Source organism: Alosa pseudoharengus, unplaced genomic scaffold (genome assembly GCF_046254945.1).
Source record: "Alosa pseudoharengus isolate Yale_2024_CS ecotype anadromous, Long Island Sound unplaced genomic scaffold, YU_APseudo_1.1 YU_APseudo_1.1_scf_21, whole genome shotgun sequence".
In the NCBI taxonomy this organism is placed as follows: Eukaryota; Metazoa; Chordata; class Actinopteri; order Clupeiformes; family Clupeidae; genus Alosa; species Alosa pseudoharengus.
In genome coordinates this window covers 23,864,769-23,892,023 of record NW_027468674.1, presented here as the reverse complement: position 1 = coordinate 23,892,023, position 27,255 = coordinate 23,864,769, and the positions used below count along the sequence as shown (strand labels likewise).

The following is a 27,255-nucleotide window of genomic DNA, read 5'->3' as shown; positions in this document are numbered from 1 at the left end:
TTATCCATCATACGGATTCACCCTCCACCAGAAATAAAAACTGAATTGACATGGAATAGCCCTTCAATATCAATATCTGCACAACTAAGGGGAAATTAAAGTAGGCTGCACACGCTTTGGTGACTTCGTTTAGGGTCCATGGAGGTTTTTCTACAATCTTCACACGCCCTCTGGGGGCCATTTTGGATAAAGAATTTGACAAGTTCATTGGTCCTCTCCAATGTGATAGGAAGCGTGTCAGCTCTTGTGTGAATTTTTGTAATTTGAAATCGAGTTAAAATTGACTTGTCTTTACTATTTGAGGAGTGGGTCGGTAAATGAAGTGACAATATTGGAGGGAAAAAGTTAGTGTTCTTGTTTACCTGATTGTTGATTGTTTATCTGTAACACTTCTGTCCCCAATCACAAGGTGATGGTCAATATAGAAATATGGAATTATACCAGTGTTTTTCAACCACTGTGCCGGGGCACACTAGTGTGCCGTGAGAGATCATCAGGTGTGCCACAGAAAATTACCCAAATGTCACTCACTGGTCCAGAAAAGCAACTGTTGCATCAAAGAATGTATAACCACATGCTCTCATTGATTGTATGATTGCACTATTTGTGGTATGCAGGTATTGTACAACGGGGGCCCCATATACTCACAGAATCATCACATATCCAGTTCATAACAACAATTAAATTAGATATAGTCACCTACAAATGAAACAGAGGGCGCTTGTTTTATTGAGCAGATCTTGCATAAAAGCCATAATAAGGCCATATCTGTGTATTATTTGAAATTTTAGGCTATGGTATGTTTATTTTTTCTTCAAACAGGATGTTAGTGTGCCGTGGGACATTTTAAGTGTCAAAAGTGTGCCGTGGCACAAAAAAGGTTGAAAAACACTGAATTATACAACCGACAACTTTCAATTATTTCTCTTGGTAATAGAACAAAATACAAAGGTAGTAGCCTACAGTTTGCAAAGGTTAAAACAATTCGGCCTAAATGAAGCACCGACCACGAGGTGGAGTATTTCTCAAAGATTACAGCGATTCTATTAGCAGACTCCTGTGTAATAGAAGATATACTGGACATAAAGTTAACCAGCTGTTTCACATATTTGAGGGAGATGTGGCAAAACCGCAACATTTTGTAAATTATTAGTCTGGCTGAAAGTGCAAGGCACCACTTCCATATCGGTAAAACATGCTGTCTTTGTCTTGAAGTTGCACTCAAGGGACACTACAGTTCTTTTAAGCGTGAGGATCCAATGTAGCCTTCCTTTACATAGCATAGAGAACTGAGACCCGTGAAAATTCTCACTCAGACCCATCCCTCTGAATGTAACGTTACACTCAGGTGGGCTACGTCATTACCAATGACGCGTGGAATGTCAAATTTTCGGGATTTTGAAAATGCATGACCACCCGTGCTCACATGCAGATGACAGATTTCATGGTAAGCCTATAAGAGGTCGACTACTAAGATACAGTAACATATGCTTTTTCGAGTGTAATACAGCGATCTGCACAGAGCATCCCAGTGCAACCTCATGAAATTAATGAATGCGCAGCTAGCAAAAGTTATTAGTGGCATCAAAAGTAGCGGCACCTTCGCGAGGAGTAGGCCAGTCCGATCCAAAGCATGACCTCAGAGGAACGAGTCTTGGGAACATCTAAGGCAACGGTTGTATCACCTGTGAGCCTCCGCAAGCTCAGTTTTGGGAAGCTCGGAAGAAAACAGAGCAATGGATCAGTTCAGTGAGTAGCCTCATAAGTTTGCACAATCTGTAGGCTATGCTTTTTTTAAATCACGATCGGTAAAGTGCTGTTTTGTGGATTGACAATTGAAAAGATTTAGAGAAAGAATTAGGGAAGAATAACATGTGATCTTAGATAATTCCCATTGAGCACAGCGTTGCTTCAGATCACTTCAAACTTTTGTTTTCTAATTGCAAGACTGCATGTGTGTTCTTTTAAACCCGTTTTCATCATCACCCACCTATACTTATGTGGTGTTTTGGTTAAAAAAAAATATTTCGTACAAATTGTGATTGTATGCCTAATGTAACCAACTAACTACCTCACATAGCCGATCGAAAATATGTAGAAGAAATGTTTCCCGTGCTCAGCAGACAGGTTCTAGCTTCTTACAATTAGCTCTCTAATTAATGAGGAGGAAGCGCCATATTTCCATTATATGCGCATTCATGAATTCTTGAATTTCCCCTGGGGATCAATGAAGTATCTTAAATAAATAATTCGGCTCAAGATGTTGCGCATGTGCGTTTCCAGCCTCTGTGTTAGGCTCTACAGTCTATGGTTAGGCTATGCCAGTTAAAATTCAATTCGATTCAATTACATTCTGATCGGTGGGATCAAAAAGATCGTCAGAGCAACATGCAGGTAGAAATAGGTAAAAAGCTTTATTTCCATACATTTAATCGTGTTATACCAAATGCGAATCGAGAGTCAGTTCTCTTTAGCGAATCGAATTTCTATGCGCATTGGAAGATTGAATGCGCATTTAAAGTGTTTCTAGTCAGGAATTCTTATTCGAATTGTTAAACTGCCTAACTTGGATGGAAACCCAGCTTGCTATGGGTAGAGTCAGAGCCATAGAGTGAAGAAGGCAGGAGACGTTTCCCTCACAGCTACCTTTGCTGTGGGGAGAAACGGTTACTGTAGGATAACAACAGGAGTTGAGTGTTTGCCTCAGGTGACACTGCAGAAATAATGAAGAAAATGTCCAGCATATGAATGCACAACAACCAGATGTTTAGGTGAAAGTTGATGAATTAGGTGAACGTTAAGTTACCCCTTGGTTAAAGGTTAGTTGGAGTTGAAAATTAAGTGCCTTTACTCTCCTACAGCATATTCTTTACAAAAGATGTGTACACTCACATAGGTCTACATCCTGACAGAAAACAATTAAAGAAACATTGCACTTATATTTCTAAGAATTAACTTTGTGAATCTGAAATGCTTCTGAAGTATATGATAATGGTTTTAGAAAAGCAAAAGGCCCAGCAAGGACATACACAAATGCTCCACAACCAAATGTGATTTTAGGGACTTGAAGTCCAACAAAGCCATAGCTATTCTAAAATCACTGTAAACGTGGGCTTATTACACACCTTTCACAGGCCTGATTTTATTGACTGACACCAGTGTTTGCAACTGACAATGACTATTGTCTTGCACCACATTTGGCAGTTTCTTTTACAGATTGGCCATTCAAAATAACAGCATCTAATTGACAAAAATCATCTGACCAAGTCCTTAGAGAGGTCTTAAGGCACTGAACTATACACAGTTAAGAATTTTGATACCAATTATCAAGCAGATAAGACGTTAATGTCTATTGGCAAGGGAAGAAATGTCATGGATGTTCAATATAAAGGGGAAGGGTTTTCGGCTAATGCAGTGGCACACAAAGAATGAAGGGGGTTTAAGAAAAAGAAAAAAGAACTCTTGTCCCACACTGAGCTAAGTGGTAAGAAGATTAGTGGATTGCTCAGAAATAATCTGAAGTTTATTCTTTGATTTATTCAGAAAGCGAGCACGGCAAGGCACAAAAGAGCACCTGTTCCAAGAAAAGTTCTGTCTCGGTTTTTTTTTTGTCCACAAAAAAGTTCCAGTGGGAGTATCGTCCAGTGCATAGAAGAATTGTAGTTGTAGCTCTGTTAGAACTAGGACCCCTCTAAGGAGAGTGTGGAACCAGTCGGTAGGCATTACTGTCAGTGTGACCGGCTCAATTAGCATCAGAGTGCTTCCCCCCGCGAAGCCACCCAGCCTCCCACACTCCCCTTGTCTCAGCAGGGCCAGCTCGTGCAGCAGCAACAGCGGCAGCAGACCGGAGGCAGAGAGCACTGGTCACCACCGGCAGCCGGCCAAGAGCAGGATCCGCCAGCACCGGCACCGGCTGTCGGCCGTCTTCAGCCGCAGCGTCTCCACGTTGGGCCGGGGGGACGGCATGGCCAGCGCCACCGCCGTGACCGGGGAGGAGAACCTGGTGGCCGACGACCCCGCCGAGCTGTCCAATCACGTGACAGCGCCGGGCATACTGAAGATTTTTGGCAATGAGATCTGCGAGGGGGCCAACTACAAGAGTGTGCTGGCCACGACCCACTCCAGTGCCAGGGAGCTGGTCAAAGAGGCACTCGAGAGGTGAGAGTTTTGTTATTTGAATGGGCTTCAAATCTCTTTCATGTGCCTCCAACATGGGCTTCTTTCATGGGTTGTTTCAGCGTTCAGGTTGTTAGGCTTCTGAATTCACCGTAGAGTGAAGAGATGAAGTGGAACTATTCCCTGACTGTCTTTAAAGTGAACACAGGCTAGAGTGTATAAAAACCTTTCAAATGTCTGGAACAAAAAAAACAGAAGATCTTTTCCTGGATGTTGTTTAATAGCATTTTGAGGGGACAAAACCGAGAGAAAAACAACTAAGACGCTTGGGACAGAGATGTATTGTGATGTTAAATGTATGTGGGCACAAGCCTCATTTTGATGCTGAAATGGTGAAAACACCAGCATAGCAATTAGAAATTCCTCTGGGAATGTTAACCATGCTGGCGGGGGCCATATATCTTGGACTCAAAATTCCTTCCTTCTTTTCATGCGATGTGACAAGATATTAAATAGGATTGTTCTGACATTTTTCCCCCTGGGCAAAGAGAAAGAGAAGTGACCATGTCATACTGGTGGCTAGTGGCTGTCTTTGTTGCTCTAATAGCCTGTATTAATGAATCAGAAGGAATTATACATTCAGACGCATACTGTTCAGGTCTCCCCACTGCTTTGGAGGCCATGAGCTGTTGCATGGACAGGGGTGGATTTACTGTGTCAGACTCCACACGATGATGAGGATTTTGCAACAGAACTGAGTAAATCATGCCTTTTCTTAGAAAACAATGGCTGGAATCTGCATATAAATTCCCTCACCAGTGAAAGAAACAATATGATCAAGCACAGCTGTTCCCATTCAACTTTTATGGAAATGCTCCATTCAAGCCAATGACCTATTTTTTTGCAGCTCATATGTCATATTCGAATAGATATGTTAATTGAACACAGAGGATTGAGTCATTGCTACCCAATTTTATGATCCCATCACGTAGATACTGTCTGAGCAAAACGGATGCTGATTCCTATGTGCTCTGCGATGTGATTGGCTGCATTGGGGACCATCAGTGGAGGACAGAGTGCCTCCGTGTCGTAGGTGACAATGAGAAGCCACTTCTGCTGCAGTCGTTATGGAAACCCAGAGAAGGCTATGCACGCCGCTTCGAGATTCAGAAGCGTGCCAGTGTGGAGGAGAGAACTTCCAAAGAGAAGGACACTGTCACCGCAGGTAAGATAGCATCTTGTAAACACCACTGCCAACAACAACAATGACAACAACAACAATAACTTCAGACCCCCGCGTAGGTTTTAAGCTTTTTGTGTGTGCTTGGGGTACTTCAGTGGTTGCTATCTTTTGAGCTCAAACAACATGGACTACAGACTTTTAAGTCTATATAAACCTTGGACATGGTCTCCTGCTTTTTATGTCAACCAACTTGCACTTTATGGTTTGTCCTTCCAGTGGTGTTTACTGCATGCTCATGTTCGTCCTCACACACCCTGTTGACCTGGGTCATGGTCAGTACTTACTGACTCTGAAGGAGAACTCCCTTAAGAGTTTTCTCCAGTCTTCAGTTGCTTTGTGTTGAATGTGGGTCAACAGAGCTTAAAAAAATTCCTCAATCTGAATTGAATCTGTGGCTTGAAACATGGACACTACTATTAAACTGTACTTAAAAAAAGAGGCAAGAGCTGCATATTACACTACCATTACAAGTCCTGTTTCCTCTGCTAGAAATGCTGGCTTGTTCACCGTTTTCGTTCCCCTCTTTTTTTGAGGCCTCAATGCCCAGGCCCGTAAGCTGCAGAAGACCCGCTCGCGGGGGAAGTCCATCTTCCTGGACATGATGCGGCACCGGAGCCAGACTGACAGCGGCCAGTCGCTGTGGAGGAGCCGGAGCGAGGCGGACATCGTGGCCGAGGAACCCGAGAGCCCCGACGGCAGCCCCGACAGCCCCAGCAGCCCCTGCGAGTTCGAGGTGGACCCGGGGGAGAGCAGCCCGTCTGCGTCGCGGGGTGCCGGTGCCGGAGCCGGGGCCGAGGAGGCCTACAAAGCTGCCCACTGTCCCGGTCACGAGCGGGAGGAGACGGAGAGCAGTGACGACAACGGCACACAGTACTTCATTCACCCACCCTTCGACTTCCCCTACTTCCTGCTTCTGCAGGGCTACAGCGCCAGACAGGTAAGAGGACTATACCACTATATGCTCTATACCACTCCTTCTCCGTCTTTCTCTCCCTCCTTCCAACCAACCCTCCATCCATTCATCCAAGCTTTCCTTGATTGGTGAGAGAAGAGAAGATTTCCTTCTCTCTCTACCTCTCCCTCTTTCTCTCTTTCTCCCTCTCTCTCTCTTTCTCTTCTCTCTCTTTCTCTCTCTCTCCCTCTCTCTTTCTCTCTCTCTCTCTCTCTCTCTCTCTCTCTCTATCCTGCTCTGTTTCCTGCTCTATCTTGCCTGTCACTGTCAGTACCAACAAACAATAGTGCTACTGTTGGTTTGGAATTTCTGGTGTGAAGATTTTTATCAAAGCTCCATATTGTGATACTGGCAGCCCTCAGATAGCATGGAAAAAAAGATGGGGCCAGTGGTTTCCAGAGCTGCCTTCTGGTAGAGAGTGATAACGCTTCGCTTATCACAGGCTTTAAAGTCCACTTATCGCACAACATGGAGGCTAGTCTGCTAAATTTGTGTAATATCCAGATTTGTTGCAGTTGCAGAATAAAGCTTAGACCCTTTTCCAGATAAGAAGGCAACATTATCTGTTGCTACTTGTTGAGTTGAGTGTAATTTCCATAAAAGCACACATTTAATGATCTTATATAGTGCACACTGTCCACTGTGGACTGTTTAGTGTCCTTTGCACTATGTACAGGGTTCTCATCATTTTGATCCCGTTTGAAATACAGAGAGAGAGAGCCGGAGAGAGAGAGAGAGAGAGAGAGAGAGAGAGAGAGAGAGAGAGAGAGCATTTGAGGGGGGTGGGGTGGTGGTGAAAATCTCCCGAAAATGCCCATGTGTGCAGAAATAAGCTGGGTAAAAACACAGTCCAGGAAGTGGTGTGTACAGGGCACCACACTCAGAGGGTGGGCTTGTTTCCTGGCAGATTAGCGCTGACCAATGAACGATTATGCCCGCACACACACACACACACACACACACACACACACACACACACACTCCTAAGCCGTTTTTGCATGATCTGGAACACCACTGAGGGAATTAATTTGTTAACATGCAACATGCATTTTACCAACATAAAATAAGAATTCCGGTGCTGCCACTCTTTGGTGTTACATTCACAATCACCACTATCAAGCATGTATTGCTCTCATTACAAAAATATGAGGTAGACCTTCACAAATACAGATTGTATTCCATCATATTTAAAAATGGGAAGAGATTAAGTTCAGCAAGCCTTAAAAACAGTGTTCAGCAGTCACTCAAGTATATCAACATATTCCTGTAACCTTAACTAAATTACAATTCCTCTGCCTGGAATGATGATCATTATGTTTTTGTTGGAGGTTGTGCTGTCATCTGTTGATTTCTATGGCCCACGGGGTCCACCCTATAAGGTTATCCCGGAGAGCACTGCCCTTTGAATGACTAATAAAACATTTGGCTGGAGTCTTGTTGACCTTATGGCACTGGCACTCCTCTATGAGTCTGCTAACTTGTACACACTTCAGTCTCTGGACCTAATCTAAAAGAGGCTAACGGCTAACAGCTAATAGCTTCCCATTGTGGCTACAATGGAAACCAATGCAGGGGAACTCCAGATCTTAGCAAGGACTTAGGAGGTTCTAGACTGAGATCTCTGGGTACTACTCAGGTTCTTATGGACCAGCTAGGTAGCACTGCTCTGGTCTAGGTTAGGGGGGGGGGGGGGAGTTGCTAGTTCTGGCACAACGCCTTTTGTGAACATGTCCGTTCTGAAATTGAACTTGGACTACGACATGTGTAACCAGGACATGGCCATAGGGCAACAATGTTCACCGTTTCTCTATCCCCCAATCCCCAGTCTACTCCACTCTCAAGTGACTCGACACAAAACGTTGTGCTTGGTTTCTCGGAACACTGATTCTATTCAGCTGGTCCAGACGGGCACCTCTACACTTGAGTCTCTTGCAGAGTTGAAATAATAATCAGTTTCACTCTTGAGTGCCACTCTCTGTTATTTGGTGGTTGTCCTCAGAACCAGTCACAGATCAGTGTCAGCCGCCTAAGATCTTAAACTGTTTAGAAATTATTAAACTTGCAGAGTGGCTAAAATAAATGTCTTCTGTATTAGGGGTTCATATTTGATGCAAATACAATGTTATGAGAATATTTTAGTGCTCTTAGCCTCATGTCTAAAAGGAGATTTATTTGTTGTTTCTTGGAAAATGAGATTTTAGGCTGGAGCTGTGTGATGACGTCAAATTGTGATTTTTTTCTCACGGTCCATATTTTTTCTCTCTACCCAGGACTTCATTATTTATCCAATTAACGGGGAAAGCACTGTGTTTGGCCACAGTGCCAATGCAGCTGTTGGTGAGAAAGAGTCACCGGCAGTGGACGTTTCGCTCTGGGCCCCAGACATTGCGCCTCAGCACTGTGGCATCCATCGTCTGCAGCCCGATTCTTCACCCCCAGGAAAGGAGAATGGTAAAGGGCCTTGCACTACCTCCGTGAAGCCCTTCCAGGGAGCTGTGGTCAAGAGGAACGGCGTCAGTGTTACTCAGGAAGCCTCGCTGCGCAACGGTGACCTCCTGGGCCTGGGCGAGTACTACCTTTTCATGTTCAAAGATCCCACCACTGCCGAAGGCCTGCTACCTTACTCCGAACTGATCTCAGCGCAGATGCCCGAGTCGCCGCTCGCGGAGCCTCTGTGCACCACCTGCGTCTCGTCCAGGACGATCCCCTCCAGGAGACCGAGAGAGAAGGCTGATGGTCTCTTGCCCTGTCTGAAGGGTTTTGAAGGCCAGGAGCTCTCCTTAGTCTACGACTCGGATTGCGAGGAGAGCGTTCTGAGGGAAGTTTTTTCGGCGGTGCCTGGACGTGATGGAGAGCCCAAACTGACGCCGGCTCTCCTGCTGTGCCTCTGTCTCCAGCGGTCGGCCACACACTTCAGCACAGCCAGCCTCCGGAAACTTCTGTTGCGCATCGCCAGTGAGGTCCAGACGACAGTATGGGTAGGTTTCTCCGTTGGTAAAAAATAGATTTAATCTCATTATTGTTTTATAGCCTCGACACTCATGGTCAATTGAGGCTTGTTGGATATGTTTTTAATGAGCCTTTTTTTATTATTTATGTCAATACTTCTCATTTTTTAACCACATCTTCTCATTTGCCTCATTACAGCAATGTGCAAAGGAGCTTGCTGCTGTCCAGCCAGAAATGTGAGATACAGCTTGTTATTTCTCCTAATTACTTACAGGAATATCACCATTAAAAGTCATATCTCTGTATTTTTGTAAGGTTCAATATCTCTTTAGAGCATAATAAGAGAAACATACAGTATTTGACCATGAATAACTCATCTTCCTTGACTGCTGTTCCAGGGCCAGTGCTAATAGTCAAGACCCAGAAGAACTGCAGCCGCTGACTATTGATAAACTAGTCCCAGGCCTGCAGCCATTGGTCCTGTGGATGGCAAACTCCATCGAGCTGCTGCATTTCATCCAGCAGGAAGTGCCTCTGCTCCTGCATGGCCTGATATCTGATGAGGAGGAGGATTACAGGGAGGAAGATGAGGAGGAGGAGCATATTGGTAAAGCCTTGAGTCTCCATTCATGTTAAATGTTATGCGGTATTTTAATATACCGGTATGTAAACATGCTTATTTGCTAGGGTTAAATAAAACTGAACATAGCCTTATGCTTTTCCAAGGCTATGCTTCTTGAATTCTGAATTCACACACAAAGATGCACTCATCTTTTATAAAAAAAAATAATCATAGAGAATTTGTGCTGTAGTATAATGAATGAAGGCCATTAATATGTGTGGCTTATGTCTGCTTATGTTTGATCGTGATGCTAGCACTGTTGGAGATGCGTTTGTCTGCCGTGCGGCCAGCCAGCGAGGAGGCCATGACGGTCCTGGAGGAGGTCATTATGTTTACGTTTCAGCAGTGTGTCTATTACCTTACCAAGGTCAGTCCGACAATTCTCTAATGACCTGGTTTTTCCGAATAGGAACTTGTAAGCACTGTTACATGTACATTTTCCCCCCATTTTCGAGACACTACTTTGAGAGTGGTGTTCCTTTCTTGAATTGTATTATGAATGCGAAGTTGATTGTGTCTTTTTACACAACATGTAGGACATTTGCCTTAAAAGTTCAGCCTGATGTCTGGTATGTAGCCTGGACTGAGGTATCACTGTCCAGACACTGTTTATGCGGTTTCTCTAACATGGAAACTGAGGGACAAGGGTTTTTGTTGTGAGACATATGGCTTTAGGGAGCCAAACATAACTAAGTACAGTAAGACTAGCCAAAGGAAACTCTAAACTGTCTCAGCTACCAAGATGTTCTGGCACGGTTCCTGTTGAGTCTAGTTCCCCAGTTCTCTTCTCAGTAGACACTTAAGGGTTGCTGTTTGAATTAGATACACCTGTATCCTAGTCAGGTATACAGGGCAACTTTGACTGAGCAGAATAACATTTTTGATTAGAATAAAATTATAAATGACTTCTGAGTCTTTTTACCCAGACCCAGGTGAGCTGTGTGAAGTTCAGGGCAAAGCTCCTTCCCCGTTGCCTTCCTCTCACCTTCCTTTGTAATGCCATGGTGCACTGATGCAGGAAATACCTTTCATCACAAGTACAAGTGCAAACTCATTCTCTCTGCCACCTCAGCAGCCCAGTAACTTTCCGAATCACTTTCTGAACCCATACTTCATGTAGGTGAAAGACAAAAAAAGGATAAAATAAACAGCATGAAGAAGAAGTGAGATTTAATTTTATAACTGAAACAACTGATTTCACATGCCACAGGAGTCTCTCATGTGGCACAAGACACAGTGTTGATAGAGCAGGGTGGCAGTCTTGCCTATTTAGACTTTGGACCATCAAGAGTTTTCAGGTACATTTGGGGATTTAAAAATGCTTACAGGCTTGACTGTAATTCTGTGTTAAAACATTTACTCCTAAAATGCCTGCTAAAAACGCCTATAGAATCCTATGGCATTCTAGACATTCTAGACTTGTCAACGTCTACCAAAATGTAATATCTAAGCCTCTGTAACACCTAGAAACATGAAATAAAAAGCATGCTGCGCTACGCAGCAACCAGCGGGAGATTCAATGCTGCGTCGTGCAGCATCCGGCGCGAATGGGTTAAACAAAGGGAACCATGGGGCATTCCACATGAGGAGTTAATTGGGACTGACCCAAGCAGTAGCACTGTCCTTTGGTGGCCGTGATAACGGCACTGCAGCCAGCGTGGACGGAGATAGTGACGCAGACCTGTGCCTGGTGTCCAGATTGGACACTGGCCACATGTGGAGTTGCTCATCTGTCTTTGTTCAGACGGGGGCATCCTTGACGTCTGTTTCCTGTCCAGGAAGGAAGTGGGTTTGGAAAGCCAGGCATCTCTCTCTCTCTAGCCCCCAGCGGGAGCGGAGCAGGGCAGCGTCACTGTCAGGCACTGCTTCTGGAAAGTCAACTGGCCTCAATCACGTTTAATGAGGGCCTGCTGGACACACACACACACACACACACACACACACACACACACACACGCACACACAATTATGAATAATCCCCAACTAGATTTTCGAGCCAATGTTTCTGGTGGTATAGTGGTCAGTCACTCTGAAATGCTCAAGCCAAGTGAATCATGTACAGTGTCCAGTGGACATACTGGACGGCATGAGAGTCTATTCAGTGTTGAATGGACCAGCGAATTCGGAATCAGACCAGAATATCATGCTTTTCAAAACCATGGAAATTGTGACCTCGAAAAAGCTTTAGAAAAAAAAGACTGCACTTGGTTTTGTGGTCTGATCAAGTAAAACACCATCAGCACATTAGGATTTGGATTTGGTTAGCCAAAGTAATCAAGATAAGCACTCATAAAAGTAAAGAAGTTGTCCCAGTAAAGTTGTGTTAGGATGTGCGGTTATGATGGCTATTCATTCTCTTTTATGAGTCGTCAGGAGGTGAGTTATAGGCTGTTGTAGATGCATTTTTGTCAACAAGAAATGAGCAATAGCATTCAGAAGATAATTATGTCATTGCCAAGGTGAAATTAACAAGTATGGTGTAATCATGGATCATAAACAGACTCATTTCAATCTGTAGATTCTGCCTCCGGGTATTTGCACAAAAGTGTTTCACAAAATCCCACCACCTCCCATTCACATCCACTGGAGGATAAAGCTGCCTCGGTTATGAAATCAGGTCACTGAGTGATTCAGTTTCACTGCTGTGGAATGGGGCAGCAGTGGCGGTGGTATTATGTTGTGGTTCTGGGATGGGTTTTGGTAGTCGTGGTTTTCATGACGCGTCTGTAGTGCCGTCTGTTTTCAATAGCCCTCAAGTAAAATGGCTGCATTGTCTGACAGCTGGCCATGAGAAAACCATTACTTTAATAGCTGGATTTAAGGCCCCCGTGTATAAATCCTTCGGGCAAGTATTTAAGATTGTTCATTCAGGGCACCCCAACAATCCGTCCGACTGTATGCAGAGGTGTCTCTTGCTAGTCTTGATTCATTCACTGAGTCAGACCAGACCTTCTCCTCCTAAAATGATTTACTGCCATTGGATGTGCTTTGCAGAGTAATCCCTCTTAAGTTAGCAAATTCAGGCTATTTCTGTTTAACTGGTAGTGAATAATATTTGCATTAGATCTCTGAACTCATTGTACACAGGGACATATGTTCATGGACATGTTTACATATCGGGCTATAGATAAGTGATATCAGGACTCAGCTTAAATAATATTTGGACTTCAGTTCTAAAAAGCCATATTTGGTTACATGGTGTCACCCTCCCAGTTGTTTTCAGTGAATACTCTTCCCTGCCTGTGGCATGTCTGGCTGTTATCTCACCCAGCTTTTACCTTTAAAAAATGTAAATAGTTCTTATGTCTCCTCTATCTGAGTCGTCTGCTTGTTATAGCCCCGGCAGCCAATCTGCAGGCCGTGATGTGAAGAATTTGTCACATTGAAGAAGGGAGGCGAGACAGTGACCATCAGCTGCAGCACACAGATGGGTTCAGTCAGGGGCGCTGCTAGATAATTTGGGTCTTATGACAGACAATAATTCCGGGCCCCCCGATAGAATCGTCCTTACCCACCCCCCCCCCCCCCCCCCAAGCGGCGCCCCTGGGTTCAGTGGCAGGTGCACAGGCAGATATGAATGCTTTCTCTCTGTATGCCATAATATGTGTGACTTGTAGATACTGATTCTTACAGTGCTGACTATATGCTGATTCCACATGGGTTGCCATGTGTTCTACCAATACATGGATTGAACTCTTCCATGAAAACATATGGAAGGGCAGAAGTGATAGATGGATGTTGGGTATTTGTAGGAAATTCATACAGTAATTTCCTGTATATTAGCCACATTGTGTATAAGCCGCAGGACAGTGTTTTATGCAAGTTAAAAGAAACAAAACCATACCATATTAACTGCCCTCATGTATTAACCTCATAGCTGAAGAAATTTTGCAAATTCAATGTGTAAGCCGTGGCTAATAGTTGGGAAATTACGGTAAGAGAGTAGCAAATGCCAACTGGTGTTGCTGTTGACTGTTATTGTATGAAAGAGCAATGCCTGTCTGTGTTCTTGAGCTTTTAAAGACTCAGTGGGAGGTTCTCGAGGTTAATCTTTACTCCATGTAGGCCAAGCTTCAGAAAGGTAGCTGAGGAGACACGTTGTAGAGAAGACTGACGAGGTTGTTTATTCAGCAGATTGGTCGAGCGGAGTGTGTTTTTTTTTGGGGGGGAGGGGTTTTGAGGCCATGGCGGACGATATGAACTGAATGCCAGTCGTTGTTCCTCCCCGATCTCACCAAAATACATTTGACCATGTTTTCAAAAGCGAATGCGTTTTTTTTTTCCCCCGCTTGACTTTTTGGTGAAAAAACAAACAGAAGTGGACCTTGTTTCATTTGAAAAGCTAAAATAACAGAAAACAAGATGAGAGAATGATGTAGGGGATTTTTTTATACCATCCTATCTATCAGCAAAGGAAACACCTGCCAGGAACATATAAAAAAAACTGTGATTGTGAGTTTTTGTTGGTTTTTGATTCCCTGGAGGGAAAAGTCACACACACGTGTGCTGATTATCCCGCTGATTAATTCAACAGAAGCTCTTTGAACTTCACCTGAAAAAGAGGACCAGCGTGCTGACCAGGGGGCAGATTGCTTTTGCTCTGTGAACACTGTTTCCAGGCCAGATCCCCTGAGTGAATATGAGCTGGTCTGTGTAGAGAAACAGAGAGACAGCCTAGTATGGCTGCACTCACAGTTAAAGGTCCTTGCTCACTAAAATCCATCATTTCATAAGCATGTTTTTTTCAATTCATCAAATAGGCCTACAGAACGCTGCAGTAGGAAAATGTATTGATTGACGATATATGGATGCTATACGGATGCGAAAAATACAGAAAATTTTATCTGTTCTGTAAATCTTAATGATGGACGAAAGTGTTTGAGATGGCTTGTACACGTGAGGTCAGATTTATGTCACGTAACAATTTTGGACAAAAAAATACCCAGCATGCAATGGCCTTAAAGTTCCCATTTGTTGCTGTGCTGGCATTTTTTAGGGATAAAGTCTTCAATGCATGGACTGCTTTTGTTAAAAATGTTTGTTAAAATGCTTTTGCTCAGTGCCAATATTCCGAGGCCAGATTCCCGCCATGAATAGGAGCTGGCCTGTGTTGAAGAGGAGGAGAGACGGCCTAGTGTGACTCATCACTGCACGCACAGTTAAGACTCTCATTTCACTGTACTTTAGTGGACAGTAAATTTGCCACTGCACTTTAGCCAATACATTTAGGGATGTATGTAATCACGCATGGCAGATACAATATATCAATTGAAATTACACTGGACATAAAAGTGAAGTTCGGCACAGCTGTGACATGGTCATAGAGCTGGTACCCTCAGACACACACACACATGCTGGTATGGGTGATGGATGCCAAGTGTAGGGGGTTGGAAGCCTCTGTCTAGGGTGGAATTATCTCGAACAAAGCTGGTGTTGTCGCGACTTGGCACAGGGGCCATAAAGGACCCCTTCAGATGGAGACGGACGGGGGTTGCCCAAATGGGGTGGACACAGACGGGGTCTCTCACGAAGCCGCACTCGTCTCCCTGACCTCCCCATGTTCATGGGTTGTGCGTGCATATGCATGACATGCTCTATGGATGTCACACAGGCCACTATATTTAGAGGTGGGCTGCACATGCCTTTTGTGAAGCAGGGCATTGATCTCCAGAATTCTGCAAGGCTTTGTTGGTTATGTGTTAAATTTGTGTTTCACAGACATGATTGATTAGTCACACACACACACACACAGGTGATTTCAGGTAATAAGAATTACCATTGATGAGTTCATCTAGGTCTACAGAGTAGCACTAAATGTAAGACTTTCTCGATGATGATGGTTTCTAGCAATTAAAGTGATTAAAAGTGTAGGCTTAATACCTCTAAAAATAGTCCTTTAGATTTCCTTACTTTCCCAATAGGTTAACTGTACCAGCTTTCACAGGTAAACATCCAATTCCATCCAATGTTTTCACATTTGATATATCAAATGTGAAAACATTGGATGGAATTGGATGTTTACCTGTGAAAGGCTTTCATGGCATGTGTGTTGACATGCTGTTGGCCTCTATAACCTTTCCTCAACAGTATTTGCTATCTGTTTGCTTTGGGTTGTGTTGACTATTGCTATCTGCCCTTTCACTTTCTTTCTATTACACACGTACAGTATACACACACACACACACACACACACACACACACACACACACACTCAGAGGTGAATTCAGGTAATCAGAAGTGCCACTGATGAGTTCACATCTGCAGAGTAGCGCTGAATGGGAGGCTCTTAGTGATAATGGTTAAGAAAGAGCGATTAAAGTGATTAGAGCTGTTTGCTCAAATGTCCTTTTCCTATTTGGAGAGTGATTTCCTCACTTCCCAAATACTGTAGAGTTGCTGTACACATTGGATGGATTTGGATATCAACTTATGTCTGTTGACATGGTGTTGGCCTCTATAACCTTCCCCTGGCACTCAGAGTACTGTCTGTGTTTATTTGATTTTATTTATTTCTCTCTCTCTCTCACTCTCTCTTTCTCTCACTCTGTCTATCTTTCTCTCTCCTTCTGTTTTTCTATCCTCAGTTTACACCGGTCACTTGTGACGGTAGTCTCCGCTATATGAATCTTGACAGGAACCCGCGCAGAATTAGGCAGGACATGAACTCTGAGCAATGGATGGAGTGACTGCAATGTGTGACTGAGAGAAGCAAATGCATCCTTTTGTCAGGGGCTGGAGGGGATAGCTAGCTACCGATTGGGAGCAGAAGAATTTTTTTTTTTGGGGGGGGGGGGGGTTGGGGTGATGGAGAGAGGGAAGGATAGAGGGAGGGAGAGAAAGTGGCACGAGTTGTAATCTTATCAGAGGCATTCCTCAAGAACCCTGCGCTAGTCGGACCATCCTCTCATAGGCCCCTCAGGAGCAGAGTCACTATGTTGACTGTTTGTTGAGGGTTCTGCGCTGAAGGAATCTGCGGTCAACTGGTAGGAACCTCGAGGGAAGAGTAACAGACAACAGATTGTGCTCGGTCGGCTAGTTAACAGCCGATTCCTTCAGTGCAGTGCCCTCAACAAAAACAGTAAACAAACTGTATGCTCATTTGCTTCCATTACAAAGCTCATAGGGAGTTTGGCGCTGTAATTGTTTAACTGTTCTCCATGTCATATGCCTATATTCAGTATCAGAATGAAATTGGAAGAAACCCCACATCTGTACACGTTTCATTGATCCTGACACCTGTGAATTTGTCTAATACATCTGAACATATTTAGATGTATTAAATTATGCACATTGTGAGATGATATTGTGATCAAATCCATCCAAAACATTCCTCTGCTCTTTTTCCCCAACTAAGCAAATCTGTCATATCCTTTTAGCGTTTTAACTTTCTCCAAAGGAATTGGTTTCATTCTCTGACATTACCATATCAGTGTTTAGATTAAAGAACCCTTTTTATTCAAGGAACCCTTTAAGCCGAAAAAGGTTATTGGGTTCAGGTTTCTGCTTTCTGGATGTTCTCTGCTGTACTTACAGAAACCGAATAAAAAAAATTCTTAATCATCAAAACCTTTTCCTTTTTTTGGACCAGGTTCTTTACCCTTTGCTATCGAGCGTGTTGGACAGCCACCCTTTCTCCGAGAGTGGACAGCTTCTTGTGCCTGAAGACCTCAGCAGTCTCCTGACCATCCTCCAGAGGGCGCTACAGCTGGTGAAGGACTTCCAGGTGCACTGGGAGATTGGCTCTCAGCTGCTTGCCTACCTCTTCTTCTTCATCAACGCCCTCCTGTTCAACCTCCTCATGGAGAGAGGTATGTCTTTAGAAACCTGACCTGGGATGACCAGTTTCCTGTACATGAATTAAGCTAAGCACTAAGCCAAAGATGGTCTAGTTTGCTGTCTTTGACTAAACTATAAGCTTTTTTTCAGTGATTTTCACTGGTTTTCTTTTAGTCTAGGACACTAGGCTTAATCAAAGTCCTTTTAGGCAAGTCCCTCGACTCGGCGGCCATATACCAACGTTTTATGGGCACTCATCGGGCACAGTCTTTGGGTCGAACTGCGCGTGCGCAAGGCTTCTTGCTCCAGCGGCGAGATCACAACACATGATTGGCACGATGTCTTCACAACACACCATATGATTGGCTCAATGTATTCACATCACACCACATGATTGGCTCAATGTATTCACATGTCGACGTTTTGCCGAGGAAGGGGTGGGATATGTGTAGACAACGGCCATATTGGCGTGGCAAACTAGCCCCATGCATTTCTATGGAATATTTTCTGAGTGCTGTGTCTCCACATTAGAAAGTCTCTGGCTTAATCCATGCACAGGTAACCGATCCCTAGTGTTAGAGGCTTAATTTGATCAAACAATTGATGTGACTTGACAGGGGGTGTGCTCTGATAGAGAAGTCGCCATTTGAAGTTCTAAAAAGATCAGGTTCTGTATATACTCGCTGTTCTTTTTGAATGTCAGCGCTTCTGAGGACTTGTCATGTTTGGACAGGTTCTGGAGGGACGTTTTACCACTGGTCCCGCGGTGTCCAGATCCGAGCCAACCTAGACTTGGTCATGGACTGGGCCCATGGTGTGGAGCTGGGAGAACTAGCTCTTGGCTGCCTCAGCAAGCTCTCCACAGCGGTCAACCTCCTGGCAACGCCAAAGGAACATCTTCTCCAGGTTAACCTCTTTAATAGCGTTCCTCCTTTTTTTCACCTCTCTGGCTTGACTCCCTCTCTTTCTTTTTTTTTGTTCCTCATTTTTCTTTCCTTCCTCACTTGTCACTTTACAGTATATATCACCATGCTGTGTTTAAATCAGAGTTTTAGTCTTGGATTTTGAGGAGGGGAGAGTGCTGTACAAAGTTCTCCTACACCTCTCTGACTTTTCTTCCTCCTTAGGGGGCTATCAGACAGAACGCTATTTTTTGCAGTGAGCTGCACATTTTCTACGTTGTTTCTTATTGGCAGTGAGCGCTTTGCGTGCTACTTATGCTCCCAGAGTGCCTTGCGTTTTTCTCAAATTGAGTTAAACTTTTTTCAATTCGAGAAAAAAGTTGAAAAAAGTTCAACTCCAAGCGGAAAAGCGCCCTCGTTTTTATGAAAACATATTGCACCTCGCGTTTTATAAGTAGCAAAGCGCGTCCTGTCTGATTGTTACCTCAGTTTTTCTTCTCCCCTTATATCCACTATTCTGTCCTCATCATACTCAACTTCTGCATCCCATACTGTGTCTAAACCATTGCTACAGTCTGGACTTTTGAGGAGGAGGTGCTCTACAATTAATTCCTCTATGCATTACGAATACAGAACAGGAAATACTATGTAAAGATATCATCCAAAACATACACAATGAGGGTTAAGAATAAGACCTAGATGAGGCCTCACAGGCTAGAGACAAGGAGTGTAGCGTGGGTCTTTGGAATAATCAAAAAAATGATACATCTCCTCGAAGCACGTGTGCGGCCCATGGCTTTTGTCTGACCTCGACTGCAGCTCCCTCCGAGGCTCTCATGTGGAAAACTTGCGTTCTTTTCAAATCAGTCCAGCTGATATGGACACAGAGGACACTTGAAAGTCTGGCAGACAGCAATGCGCATCACCCTCCAGACGTTATTGTTTCAGCATCAGCATGCAGGAATGCCGAGGCACAAACCGGAATGAATGCACCGCCACCACCGCTGATCTTCCGAATGTGTTTGGGGTCTGCTGTATGTAGGAGATTAGTGAAATTGCAGATTTCCTGCCCTTCAAACGTTTTTTGCAAAAGAGCCCCCACTCATATACACATTGCTATCTCTAGACACATCAGTAGCTGAGTGGTGTGTTTCTTGAGGAATGATTTACAGGAAGTATGGTCCATCAAAAGGATTAAGTCACAGGGACACAAAGATGCTTTCATGAATTTTGGGGTTACATGATGTTATTGTGTTATGGGTTCCATATATGCCAATTTTTCTTTGTGTTTTTCTGTAAAGTATGTTATTCCAGATGGTATACATCATCTTGATTTTGATAAATGTTTTGACTGCATCTGTACTCATTTATTTTGAGTTATATTGACAGGGATAGAAAGCAGATGATCAGGCTTATTTGCTCAATGCATAGTTGTTGCCCAAGCTCTATTATCCTTTCCTGAACAAAAACAATGTTTTCCCTCCTCCTGTTATTGTTTCCCGTAAAAATAAAATAAAAAAATAACAAAAACAGGGGTTAGCTGTGGCCATGGCGCTATCGTGACATCACGCCACCCGTAACACAGCATTAGGCTGGCGTTTTTCTAATTAAGACGGTAATAAGTGGTAGAATATGCTTTTTCCCAGGTTTAATTTCCTATTTTGCTCTGGGCTGGAGGGGGGTGTTGCCATGGTGACTCACGGGAGGACTGGAATGGAACATTTGAGGAGGATGTTTCCTGCTTTCCCACTCACTGTCCATTTCCATTAGCACTACCATCAGACAGGGTTGAAGCCTCCTAATGCCTCCATTTCTCCCTGACCATTATGGCATTACCATGAAAACACCCTGTGCGACAACGTGCTTTGTTTGTCACTTATGGATTCCATTTATTTCACAAATAATGGCTACTGCTATGCAAAAATACAAATATGTAGGGCCCTAATTTACTTCACATCTGAAACAAGCAAATTTCTTTTCGATGAACTATCTGTACTAGGGGTGTGATGGTACACAAAAATCTCAGTTCAGTGTGCACCTCGGTTTTGAAGTCATGGTTCGGTTGATTTTCAGTACAGTAAGCCTGTAGGTACTGCTAACCTAAAATTCACTGACAATATTGCTGATGCACAACAGGAATGGTATTTTGAAAAGGTGTCAAAGGTTTTTTTCTGACGTTTATTGACTAACCTGACATACGGTCCGCCGTTTAAGATGTTTGTGTGGGAACTCGAGTTTGAAACATCCACAAGCAACAGAAAAACCTACTGATTACTGTTAAAGACTGCATTTAGTACAATCGGTACACATCTGTATTGAACCTAACGTCCTGTACCTGTACGGTTCGGTACGAATATGTACCTACAGTATATAGCCTCATGTGCCATGTGGCCCTCATCAGTGCTGTAGTTAAGGTCTTGCTCATGGTGTTAAATGAGCACATCTAGCTAGTAAAGCCTAGTTAGTAAATTAGCTTAAGTCTGACTTAAGACTTTGCACTTTGCCTATCATTCAAATTAGGGCCCATAAGGACATTAGCAATGCCAGCACAAACAAAATGGGGGGAAAGGGGTTTGCACAGTTATGCAAGCAGCTATGTTATCTCATTAGTCTCTTAGTCTCTATTAGTTCATTTGTCATTGGTATTCATATCCCTCCACTAACCAACCTCATATGAAGATGGTGTCTGCTTCTTTTGTTTACAGATATTTACACAGGAAACATGGATGTAACTATATGCGTAATTAGGGATGTAACTATATGCGTAATTAATTAATTAATTAATTAATTAAGAAATGACCTAAATGTCAACAACAATCTATATATTTAATCTGTGCTGTAATTAACTGATATGCACAGCGCTGTCTGATTCACCTTCACTTCGTCACTCCGTGGGTGGAGGGCATTGTTTAATGCCACATTATGATTTTGATGGGAAATGATGTCTGCCTTTTTGTCTAACACATGTGGAATACCTCATTAACCTTGAACAGGAAATGCTCAAATAAATCTAATGGTCTTAAGTCATCTGCATTCAATACACAATGTAACACATTTAATCATACTTTATCATGGACCGACAAACACACCCCTTACCACAGCACCATTGGAGCCAGGGGTTGTTCTGTCCATCTGTAACTGAGAACAGGAAATGCTCAAACAAACCTTGTGGCAGAATCAGCTGTATTCAGCCCACAGTGTAAACACATTGTACGTGTTTAAGTTTTAATAATGCTGTTTTATGCAAACGCATCTTCACGGTGTGGTACCTTCAAAAATTTGGATCAGGGCTGACTCTGTCTGTTTGTGTGTGTGTCTGTCTTATCAGGACACCTGGAGCTCCCTGCGGAATGAGTTTGCCCAGCTGAACCCAGCGCAGCTGCACCACCTGCTGCGGGAGTACAGTCCTGGTCGGGCCGGCCCCATCGCTTGGACCCCCTGCACTGCAGAGGCCCAGGCCGCCTTCAGAACCGGTCAGGCTCCATCTGTCTTTGTGTGCCTCTTTCAAGTTCGTTTTATCTCATGAAAGGGAGCGGACTGTAGCTCAGTCTCAGATAGATAGGTCCGCTGTGCCTAGTCTAATCTGCCTGGTCACCACGCGGAGGAAGTCCCCACTGGGACATTTTATTCGGAAACAGCTGGTGCCGTCATGAAAACGATGAAGTTATGTTAGTTGGTGCTGTGGTTGTTCTGTCTTTGAAACCTGATCTTTCTGTTATTTTCATCCTTTTTTTTTGCCTGTGGTCATTGATACCACTTCAGAGCAGAATTGGTCGACTCAAAGTTCAGAGGCACTGATGTGAATTTGGAAATGCATGAATGAAAAGTTTAAATTAAATTAAATTAAATTAAAATTTAAATTGCGGCATTTTGCAGTGGACATCCTGGAGAGTCTGGACAACCACCCGCCCCTGGTTCTGCCCTGTAGCGGGTTCGTGCTGGAGCTCAGAAGTCCCGTCAGAGACGCTGAGCTGACGGAACAGGCCAAAAGGCTACAGGAGGTCATCAACCGCCTTCCACCCGGTGGTGTGGAAATGAACCCAGGTACCACACAGGTTAGTCACTACCTTTCATGTCATTAGCACCTGATAATGTCAGGAGAACTGGTGAAAAATATGCTCTCAGCGTAACTCCCTCAGCGCAAGATGCTAACAAATGATCATGGGTTTGGCAACCATCATGGAGAATACAGATGAGAAATCTGTTTCTTCATTATACTTTACTTTGAGTAAAAGTCTCTGCTAAATGAGCAATGTAAAATAAGCCACTTTCCTCTCCAGGACTCTGTAGTTCCCATGGAGGCCAAGGTCACCAAGATGGAGTCTCTTCCCATGGCCCAGCTGGAGGTTGGGCAGGTGGAGCGGGTGGCGCCCCATCAAGACGGTGGCGACTCGTCTCCGGGCCCGTTGCGCTCCGCTGAGCGTGGCTCATGCAAAGCCCCTCTGAACCAGAAGTTGATGATCCCGGAGGTCCAGAACGCAGAGCCTCAGAACCTCAGCCGCCGCCGCCACCGCAGCAGTAGAGGTCTGGCGCTGGACCCTGGACCCTGCTCACTCACCCCACCCACCACGCCACAGAGCCTCCGGCTGTCGGAGACAGAGGCGAAGGCCGATCACCACGAGGAGAATGATCTACAGCACCGAAACGCCAGCCACAACCACAGCAGCGCGGGAACACACTTGAAAGGTAATGACATTCAGTCGCTGCTCTTCGCCTGAGGGACTGGATCACATCTGTACAAACACTGCACCGTGCATATGAATGATTCAGCATCAGATCCAGTGGTTTTATGGTAACATTTTCTCAAAGGATTCCCTACTTTTTTCCAGTCCACTCTCTGGCTTTGTGAAATACTTCTAGTGCAGAGTGAGTGAGAGTGCAGCGAGAGTGCAGAGTGCCAGGAACAAAGATGCATGTTTTTTTTTTGTTTTTTTTTATTTATTTTTTTACCAACCATGCTTTTGCTTTGAAAAGTAACTCTCGTTTCCATGTGCCATCGGCAGACACTGTCTTTCCGTCTGCAGAGACAGTAAAGATGGTGGCGGAGGAGGAGGATGAAGATGAAGACGAGGATGAGGTGTTTGCTGTGGAGCTGCGGAGGGGAGTGTGTGGACTGGGCCTCGCCCTGGTGAATGGAACAGTTGAGTTATGATGCATCGCACCCCCCCCCCACCCCACCCCTCTGGAAACTGAACGCTCATTTGATCTGAAACCAGAGTTATTTTCCACAGATCATTTTTCAGAATAATTCCAAGACCCATTATTCACCATTGTTTTAAAACAGTTCCTAAACACACATTTAAAATATTTAAAATGGGTATTAACATGATGTATGGTTTTAGTAAGATGGGGTTAGATAAGGTTCTGTACACTCAGAACTACCAGAGATATTTAAGGACTTTGGAGGCACATAATGGAACTACATAAATTGGTGTTGTTAGTAATATTACTGCATGTGCTCCATATTTCCCTGCCTACAGGGCTGATGTACATAGTCAAGAACATATGATTACACTTAAATGCTTGACTTGGTCCAGCCTAACCAATTACATTGAGATTCCTAACGTTGAGAGATTCCTAATGTTGCTTACTACATCGCCTTAACTTAACAAACTGACCATAAACAGCATTGGCAGTCAGGAAACAATGTATGTGGGCCTACCTTTGCTGTAAATACATTTCTGCATTTTTCCAACTGAATGTTTTGATGTTTGCAGGCTTTGCTCCTACCGCTCTTTCGGTTTCAAATCCATAGCGTCACCCCCTCTCGTTGATTGGGCAGGTAGTCTGCCAACAAGGTGAAATACAGATAGACAGAATGATGAGAGGGTGAGAGGGATGACATAAAAGATTAAGAAAAAAACATAAAAGATAAAATTCAAGTAAGAGACATAAAAGATAAAAATATTAATTCAAGTAAAATAGGGATGAAAATAGACAAATAAATAAACATAATAAAACAAAGTAAAGCAGTAAAACAAGTAATAAAAGCATAAGAACTCTCAGGGTTCCCACGGGTCATGGAATTTCTGGAATATCATGGAATTTTGGAAAGTCTATTCCAGACATGGAAAGTCAGGGAATTTCATCATTTCATTTCATCATCAGTTTAAAATTTACTTGCGAAAATACATTAATACAAATATTTCCACGCAGAACTGGTAATTTGCTTTACTGCTTTACTTGCTTTTCTTGAACAATATACGTTAGTAAATAGTATAGTAAGTCACGGAAATTCATTTTTTTTGTCAGGGAAAGTCAGGGAAAAGTCATGGAATTTTACATTTGACTTAGAGTGGGAACCCTGAACTCTTGTTCTTAACTCTTAACTTGTCTATGCGTGCAACACACATCCCTGGTTCCGTTCAAGACTAGTGGAAATGCGGGCTGGTTCACTTGGTTACCAAGGTTAAAAAAATTTGAACGGAACAGTTCAAGAATGCTTTCTCTGTGGGTCGAAAAATTACCTGAGAGAGAGCACATGGAACAGAACTGAATAGAATTGAATGAACAGTGACATCCAGTGGTAGTGAGAGAGAGGATTTATCTGTGAGTTAGTATATCACATTCTGAGTGTCATTATTATGACATTGTGCCTTCTCTTGTCCAGGAAACTCCACTGGAAGTGGATGGGATTTACATAAGGTCTATCCTCCCAGGCTCCCCTGCGGCCCAGAGCCAGAGCCTGTGTCCAGGGGACCGCATACTGGCCGTGAACGGAGTCAATCTAGTGGGGATGGACTACCACGGGTAGGTCAACAATTACTCAGCACTGGCTCCACTGGATAAACCAAAGTTTGATGAATCAAAGTTTGACTGAGAGTTTTCTTTATAGAGTTATTCTTTTTTTGTATGTGCTCTCCCAGTGGGAGGGATCTCATTCGGCAGTCCGGTGAAAAAGCACGGCTGCTAGTGGCCAGGTCCACATGGAACGGCAGGAGCAGGGTGCCAAACGACTGCATAAGCTGACAGTGACCACGGCTGCTGGACTCAGAATGACACATATATATATCCATAAAACAATTGTACATTAAAATATTTATGATGTCTTTATACTCGTTTATACAAAAATATTTGTCATGATTTTAATATGAATGTACTGTGTGTGCAACTGGTTGATTGTCATGTTAATAATGGTCTTTGTGTGAGCACAATAATTAATTATTAATCTTTAGTAATATTTGATGTGCCTTAAGGACACGGTATTGCTATATTGCCTTGCCTGTCTAGACAAGCTTGTTTACCAGCGTGCATACTTTGTCCTAGTTGTAGGGGAATAGTCTTTGTTAAAATGATCTTGATCAATGTCTTTATCTACCACATTCAATACTGTTCCAACCTATGCTTGTCCATAGAATATAAATAACACCTTTCACTAACAGTGACAGTATGAAAAGAAAGGGCAGCTGTCTCAGATGTCTCTTTTGAAGTATTTTAAAATGGAATTGATGGCACTGAGTGTTGACATGTTTGTAACCCCCGAAGCAGCATGTATGGAACAGTACAGTACACACACACACACAGCATGAAATTGTTTACAAGAGAAATGATGAAGTAGAAACCATGTCTACCTAAAACTGAAAATATGATTACATGAACAATACAGTTGGAACATTTCTTGGATTACTGTGATTAAATGTAAATGCTGTTTGCTTGTTTATCTTCTCTCCTAATACCTTGTGTGTGGTATAAATGTCATCATTTATGTACCTCCTTCAAAACTGAGACCATATGCTTTCAAAAAGTAGAATACTACTGACACATAGATAGATAGATAGATAGATAAATAGATAGATAGATGGAAAGATGGGGACGGGGCGTATACATGAGTTCAAGGGGCAACCACCAGCCCAGGTATGAGTCCCTGCCATTGATTGTAAATGATTGCCAGTGAGGTGTTGGAGAGCCTAATGACTGGCAGACATCCCAACCTGCAAAAAGTCATTTCAGGGAGGTATCCCTAAACGTTATCCTACTTAGATCCTGAAATACAGATGATTGTGTTTCTTCTATAATGTCTAGTCAGTAAACCAAATGAGGCCTATAGTTAGGAATTGTGATAATAAAAGATTTTGGAAGTTTGGTCTTTTCATGTAGCCTTGGCAACTAGCCATCTAATATAGGTCTAAATAATATACATGAAATGACACTTGTTAAACTTACCTCAACATGTCTTTTGCAATCATTTAACCCGCCATGGGAAATGCACTGTTACAAACAGTGCAGCGTGCAAGACTATTTTTTACTATGAGACAAGGGTACACTTTCGTGCAGTCTGATGTGAAATGGGTCTTAAGAGTGTGTCCATGAGAGGACCAGGCGGGGGTGACACATGCTACGTCACCGATTTTAATGAAACTTGGACAGTTTGAAGGGTCCACCTAAAAACTCAAAAAGCCAAAATAGTACAAAATTTGAAACAACCCAGGGGGAGTTAGGCCCCCGTCCTTGTTTTAGGCCAAAAAACCTCAAAAAAAGGCCCAAAATTGCATAAAATGTTGACATCCCTCCTGCTGTCAGATTTAAACACAGCAAAGTAACAATCCATGCCATCAAAGGTCCATCCAAGGTTAGTTTAAAACTGGAGTTACAAGGCGTAAGGTGTGACTGGTGTCAGTCCAGGACTGCACGTATCCACTATGTCACATGCCTTTTGGCGAATACCCAAAAAATAGCAATATTCAGACCTGAATAT

The 27,255-nt window shown here is 43.4% G+C and overlaps 1 protein-coding gene across 2 annotated transcripts; it reads left to right on the top strand.

Moving 5' to 3' along the window:
- The first annotated feature begins 1,274 nt into the window (after positions 1–1,274).
- radil2b (Ras association and DIL domains 2b) lies at positions 1,275–26,222 on the top strand. Of its 2 annotated transcripts, none has more exons than XM_076298229.1 (16): positions 1,275–1,749; positions 3,811–4,158; positions 5,109–5,341; positions 5,893–6,296; positions 8,582–9,289; positions 9,459–9,496; positions 9,659–9,867; positions 10,137–10,249; positions 17,471–17,690; positions 18,392–18,564; positions 21,889–22,033; positions 22,437–22,615; positions 22,841–23,246; positions 23,564–23,700; positions 25,171–25,310; positions 25,427–26,222. In XM_076298229.1, the coding sequence occupies exons 1-16, from the start codon at positions 1,634–1,636 to the stop codon at positions 25,527–25,529; spliced, it is 3,672 nt and encodes a 1,223-aa protein (XP_076154344.1). In that variant the 5' UTR covers positions 1,275–1,633; the 3' UTR covers positions 25,530–26,222. The 2 variants fall into 2 exon arrangements, with proteins under 2 accessions (XP_076154344.1, XP_076154343.1); XM_076298228.1 differs by having other exon boundaries at positions 3,808–4,158.
- Positions 26,223–27,255: the final 1,033 nt, after the last annotated feature.

What these genes read in the sequence shown, in the direction of transcription:
- radil2b (XM_076298228.1), top strand. Translation starts at nt 1,634, where the DNA reads ATGACCTCAGAGGAACGAGTCTTGGGAACATCTAAGGCAACGGTTGTA. An exon ending in CCAGGCCGCCTTCAGAACCG is followed by an intron (nt 22,034 to 22,436) that starts GTCAGGCTCCAT and finishes GGCATTTTGCAG; the next exon opens with TGGACATCCTGGAGAGTCTG. An exon ending in TGAACCCAGGTACCACACAG is followed by an intron (nt 22,616 to 22,840) that starts GTTAGTCACTAC and finishes TTTCCTCTCCAG; the next exon opens with GACTCTGTAGTTCCCATGGA.